A 6,719-nucleotide genomic window follows, 5' to 3' on the forward strand; every position below is an offset into this window, starting at 1 on the left:
GAGAGGGAATTCCGGCATACTCTCAACACCCGCGTCTTCTCTTGTCATGTATTCGTCGAACAACAGTGAAACGATGCCACTATTTTGCGTGGAATTTCTGATACCGTGGTCCAGGAGGAATAAAATGATACTATAGTTTCAAAATCGACTTCAACGGATGCGACCGTCCCTTTGAACAGGTGTTGTGGCTATTCACATGCATCTACCAGCACAACGTGAATATGGTAAAATTATTCAATATTTGTTGCTCTGGGTGGCACTCTAAAATTGCAGGAAGGTCAGCTTCTTTATGATAAAGGGATTTCTAGTGTTTGAATAATAAATGAAAAACACAAAGCTCACAAAAGTGTCAATTAGAAAAGACCTGAAGATAAGCAGACTAGCTTGAGAGTATCACAGTAGACCTTAGCAGAGTACCAGACTTACACGACTTTTGTCTTCCATACGCCGAAACAGAAAACGTCCCTCACGATCATCCTTGTGCCAGTTAAGCTGCACCAAGAGGGGCTTTTCTTCGGGGCCCAGCTTTCGCTCTTCTGCAAATGTGTTCCAATAAACAACGGGTATTTCATGCACAATCTCATTATCATCACAGCACAGAACAACAACAACGAGAAAAATAGTCTGCTCCCCATCAAAAGATAGTACAACATCATAGAAGGAAAAGCAAAATGACGACACTGTAGGTGTCTGTTAAAAATACTGTAAACACATTTTTTCCCACATAGATAATTTTTTCCCGAATCACCAATGTCCGTTTTTAAACATATTCTCAACTGGCAAGGTCCTTCCTCTTGCAAAATGCCTCAAAGTTATTTCTGCCATAAGTGTGATGTCAAAAGGGAGGTAATTCCTTGAGGAAAATTGTTGTTCTAGACAATTCACGAACTGCTGATCACAAGTGTAAAGGCAATGATATGTTTGCCCTTCGGTATCAAGGTCAGCCATCATCAGACCCTTCCACACAGAGCGGTTAATAGAGGCTTTTGAAGAAGTCTCTAAACCCCTTCGTCAACCATGTGTAGTGGATAACAGGCTGTTATCCACTACACATTTTGGGGGGGGGGGGGGGGGGCACCTTTGTTATTATTCTCTCTTTTACCGTATACTATTGCCGCATATAAGTCAACCGCTTATGTTACATAATAGAGAGAAGATCTCACCTCCATTCTCATGGATCTCATACAGCGCATAACCAGTGTAGTCTGGCATGGACAGCATGCGTATATCCGGCCTGAATTTTTCAATGAGGGTGAGCACTACATCACGGACGGTTGCAGTGCTTGATACACGGATGCACTTTGTCACTACTTTCTGGTCTGCATCTTGGAAATAGAAGCGCATCACACCGTGGAATCCAGATCCTGAAATACCAAAAAAGAAAATGTAGATTCCTCCAGCAACAGACGAAACGCCATTTATGTTGGTAAGTGATGGTGAGGCACAAGAGCAAAAAGACTATTTTGGAGACAATCTTACATGCTGCACCATTCTATTTCATTCCACATACAAACCTGTAATACAACATGACATGCTGTGGGATGTCACAATTAAAATCAAGTATTCCACATTCATTATTTTCAGTCCAGGGTTATGATCTCTGAATTCATCATGTAAAGAAATACATATTATGAAGAGAGAAAAAGTTGTGCTCAAAGACCAGATTCCACTCATAGTCTTCATGTATCTTGACTACAAGGCCAAAAAGAGAAAGCATTTTGGGAGTGTCTATAGAGGGCTGAATCTGTATTTTATAAACTCTGGGTGTGAGCATGTGACTTCAACAATTAGATGTATGGTAGGAAGAGCTATAGGCAGATTGTTCTTTATGAACAATGACATCAGCAAAGTAACAGAGAGGAAGCACTTTTTGTGTACAACAACCCAGATGTTCCAACAAACAACAAATCCACCTACTTCCTAATGGTGCGTGGAGATAAAAGATAGTGAAAACGTGGTGCTGCTATTACAGCTAGCTGTAATGCTAGATAGCTGTCATGTCCTTGATAAGCCTCGCCATTTCAGTTCCTCCAGTGTCATACCATGTTGTCATACGTCACAGGAAAGTGCATATGTTTGAGACTTGTCCTTAGCTTTACTTTCAACTATCACATTGTCAAAATAGCATACTGACTTTAAAATTTTGGGTATGAGCAAATTGTAAATAGCGGTGGTGCTTGCTGAAGCAAAGCCTCTGAACTGGAATAGCTCGAGATCCATATTATAACAAAGGTTTCTTTGCTGAGTAACACATATTGGTACACTTTGTACCAGGTTGCAGAAAAACACCAGACTTCTGAGAAATGGAAAGGATAGTGATAACTAGAGCGTGGATAAATATGCATTAAAAGCTCCCAAACTATGCATGCAACAATGCACTGAAAATCTTTTAAATATGCAGCAAAAATCCTCAATATATGCAATGTTTTTCATTGTTCTTGGTATGCTATTTTAAAAGGAGAGAGTATCTTATTAGGAATAACACAGCAAAAAGAGCCACCTTCATTCTGCAGCACACAACAAAGAATATTGGCGCCACAGATATAAACCATGGAGCTAAAGGTTTTGCATTCGTGATAGATAAAATAGCATAAACACAGGCTAGCTGGTGGATGAAACCCACGATGAAACAAGCAGGAGCATGGGCAACATGAAAAACACGAACATACACGTATGTTTGTGTTTTTCGTGTTGCCCATGCTCAAGGCTTCTTTTGTCATGGCTTTGTGTTGGGCACCACATCATGTCGATTGGAATGCGAACGCTGCTCGTCTCCTAACGGTAATGTGGCGAAGGTGAAGTACAGTCCATTGGCCATGCACGCAGTGGAGGATGGAGCAGCCAAGGTATGGGCTGAACACAGCATCTCACCTCACCGAAACATGGAAAATATTCCATTTCAACCAGAATTTTCACGAAAGACAACCCAACGCAGTCCCGAAACCAACAAAACCATCCATGAAAAAATGAAGAAGTAAGCTCTCACACCTGAAAATATGGTGAAATATTCACTTTTCATGCTTGACTTACTGCCTCTGTGGTTTTTGGCACAACAACAGCAAATGTCATAATGTGCCAGTAGTTTTCATGCAAAATATGCCACAACGTGCAAAACAAGCATTTATATGCACCACAGAACCCTTCTGATTGGTTCCAAACCAAGACCAAAAAGTGTTTTTTCATCGTCCAGATACAAACAATATAAAAAAAAAACATGCATTTGCATGAAAATCCATGCACTAGTAATGATCTTAGATCTTAGGAATCTGTTTGTCGAGGGAAACCGTGAAGAAATGTGGAAAGTTTCTTCATGTAAAAACAAAGTTGGCATTTTTAAGGGGAGATTTCCAAAGTTTTTCGTTTTTGTTTTTATTGGGATTACGATTGGGGGGGCTGAAAGACATTCATTTTGTTTCTCCTTGAAGGTGCTAATAGTGCCAAAGACCTCACACACAATTTTCAACTGTTCTTTCGCTACATTGTTCTGCATGTCTTTTTTTATTAACCAACAAGCTTTTGTTCCAGTTTTGGCAGATCCTAGCAGCCAATCATAATCTCACAAGGGAACAATCCTCGCAAGACCCTTCTAAGAAGCCAAACAAAGTTATACTTCTTCGGGACCTCCTCGGTCAACAAAAATCTCGAACTGCAATACACATGCTTCATGTCAGAGGAAATTAGGGGATTCGTTATTCTCCCAGTGCCTCAAGGAGGAAAATGTAGCGAGGTTGCTAAGCTCTACTTTAACGATGTAGTATCGTAGACAATTTGCATTTTGATACAAAAATAGAGAACACGAAAGCGCATCATTTTTCAGCTCTCATGGGATGTGTCTCACTTGTTGCGTTTCGGTTATGGTGAAGCCTGAAATACATAAACCGAACCAGATTTGAGCCACATTTTATTGCAAGGAACATCTAGGTAACGTTTCAATGTTACCGTTGATGTGGAAAGCTACGGGATCATTATGCTGGTGTGGGTGATCAGTATTATGTGCCATTTAAGTTTCGATATTTTTGCCTTGAAAAACTAGGGTCCCTGGTGATCACTCTTAATAACAGCATTAATGGTAACATTGTAGTCTCCAGAAAGTCCAGCTCCCCTGGTCTTTGCGACCATGACAGTTTCCCAATAGCTCCTCATCACTATCTTCAATATTCAATCTGCTTCCAGTTAATTCAGCTCCTTAGCAACTGGATGTTAGTGCAAGTGAATAGCTTGTCTTAGCAAACACTGGTTGTGATCATGCCTTAACAAGGATGCAGGTATTGGAACCTTTGATTACACCTGAATACCCTGTTTGATACGTCATGTGCAGATCTTCCCATTTCAGCAATCATTATTTTGTTAACAGACATCCAATTGCATTTTCCCTAACCAGTCACTTGCTAAGTTTGTTTCACCACATTCAGTGTAATGAAGATGGTGTCTGCACAGAGTTTCAGGCATCATTGTAACCAGTGCTCCGATATCATATCATATGTAATACGTCGCACAAGTTTACACAGAATAAAATACTGCGTAAAAATGCTACGGACTTCAATTTATGCGTGGCGGCCACCGATGACGACGACAATGTCCCACTGCCGCCACCATCCTAGCGTAAGGCCACGCACATCTGCCCGCTGGGACATTCCATTCCATCATCACCGGTCAGGACTCATGCAGAGGGACACCACCTCCTCTACATATAGTGACCCAAACGAAGAACACCAACTGCTGCCAAGAACTGCTTGGAGGCGTCCCTTTTCGTTACAGGTCTAGCATGTGCGATTCTGGTGCCAATATCAATCTGTGTGATGGTACGTCACACAATGCCCCAACTTTCCTTCCATGCATTGTCTTTCTTTACAAGATACAGCGAATGATTTTGCCAATTTATTGTGATTTCTTCAACTACTGCTGCCTTTTTGGTTCAGCTCATGCTTTAAATCAGTCATCTAAACAGCATATGGCAGCAAACAAAAACCGGAGCCAAACTTCAAGGGACCTACATCATGACAGCATTTCACCTTTTCGAAGCTTGGGCCCTCTGGAGGGGGTGATGCCAGTGAACAAACTCTATGCTGTATCCTGCACGTTTCTCTGAACAGAGTCTACAAAGATATCGATAACAGAAATCAAGAGGATCGAGGGTGTCAGAAGGTGGGGGCAATAGGGGCAGCTGCACCCTTGATCCCCGCCCCTATTTTTATGAACGAAGATCGGGCATGGTGTCCTGTATATTTAGAACCACATTTTTACACGATTGGCTCATACAGTTTGTTACTACACGTAACTATTTCTTCTTTTTTTTCTTTAGTAAGGAAAATATATTAGTTGAAAATATGTTCACTGCTACCGCGACGGTAGCTTCTGACAGAAAACACGTGCCTTCACATGTTATCACATAGAGAAAAAACTAGCTATTTCCTAATTAACGGAACACCGTAAGAGGAGGCTCCAATATATTGGAAACATTCAGCACTGTGTATAGCATGTGTCCTATTACGACCGCTTTCTATGACAAAGTTTTATCTCAATCCTTCGAACTGGATGGCGATGGATATTTGACGGCCCTGTCGAGGAAACAAGACGTCATACTAGGCCGTGAAAAATGGACGTTAGTTGTCACGTCAGTAGCACGCTCCACTACACGGGAATATTTGCTCGTCAGCTTAACTAGTACATACTACTCCCAGCAAAAGATGCCGTACCGACCCCCACAGGTGTAAGTGCGAGCGACACAACAACACAAGCTGTCAGATGATAAAGTGTACATCCTTCTTTCATCCTGATTTCTCATAAGAGCACCACAAGGTTAAGCTATCGCCATGACTTCTACTATGAAGCTGTGTAGTGGAAGCAGACGGCAACCAGAATGCAAAGTTTGCCCACCCTAAGCTTTAGCTTACAAATGCAACATTCATCTAGACGTACGACCGCATGGAAGCAAATGGGTGACTAACCCATTTTCAATGCCCGGCAGTTGACGTGAAATCTCGGGTCTGCGCCATCTTGGATAATGACGACACACAGAGCAAAAGACATTTTTTCTGTGCTAGTTGCAAACAGCCGTAATTTATTATTGAGTACAAGATGTTCTTCGTTCTGTTGTTCTACTAACTTACCTCATTTGGCTCGCTGAGTTCAAACAAATCCAAACGGTTTGCATTCCACTGATTGATTACATTCCGTAGGTTGATCCGCTCCACGGCTTTTACCTCTTGTTCAGACGCCATGTTGTTGAAATTGTAAGAAATAATCGATAGCTCAAAAAAGGCACAACGCTAAGAACATCACCACACATCCACGTTCACATTTTCAGACGTCTCTTGCAGTGCACTACACCATAGGCTATGACTACACGTTCAAACACACTGCACCCAGGGAAGCCATCACAAACAGGTATTTCTTACGAAGGCAACTGCGCAGCCGCGGTAGTCTCTGCGTGCCATTCTCCGTAGCGGTTGATAACGTTCACGTGACTTCCGGCCTGTACAGGGCGGAGTTTGGGGAGATTATGATTATGCGCGTTGTGGTGGTCTCCATTTCTGTTATTTTTGATGCGCATCGTACATGTCAATGCAAGAGCAGAAAAGTCCAAAAGCAGATGAGAAGAAGCTACGATAGGAATATAAAAATATGCACCACGCACTGATATGCAGAAAGTGTGTTGAGTGTCTTCCGTTGCTACGGTCGAATGCATTTGACAGTTGGGCTTGCACAACAGGACATTA

General features: G+C 41.9%; 1 protein-coding gene across 1 annotated transcript in view; it reads right to left on the reverse strand.

Annotated features, from left to right (window-relative positions):
* LOC135398502 (afadin-like) overlaps nt 1–6,719 on the reverse strand; it is a 224,298-nt gene extending 217,579 nt beyond the window's left edge. Inside the window, exons 1-3 of the mRNA XM_064629904.1 lie at nt 6,107–6,719; nt 1,164–1,364; nt 427–536 (exon numbers count right to left, since the gene is read on the reverse strand). Of these exons, the coding sequence (XP_064485974.1) occupies nt 427–536; nt 1,164–1,364; nt 6,107–6,221 (426 nt within the window). The 5' untranslated portion in view covers nt 6,222–6,719. The remainder of the gene's footprint in view (nt 1–426; nt 537–1,163; nt 1,365–6,106) is intronic.

The sequence above is a fragment of the Ornithodoros turicata genome, chromosome 6, assembly GCF_037126465.1.
Source record: "Ornithodoros turicata isolate Travis chromosome 6, ASM3712646v1, whole genome shotgun sequence".
NCBI lineage: Eukaryota > Metazoa > Arthropoda > Arachnida > Ixodida > Argasidae > Ornithodoros > Ornithodoros turicata.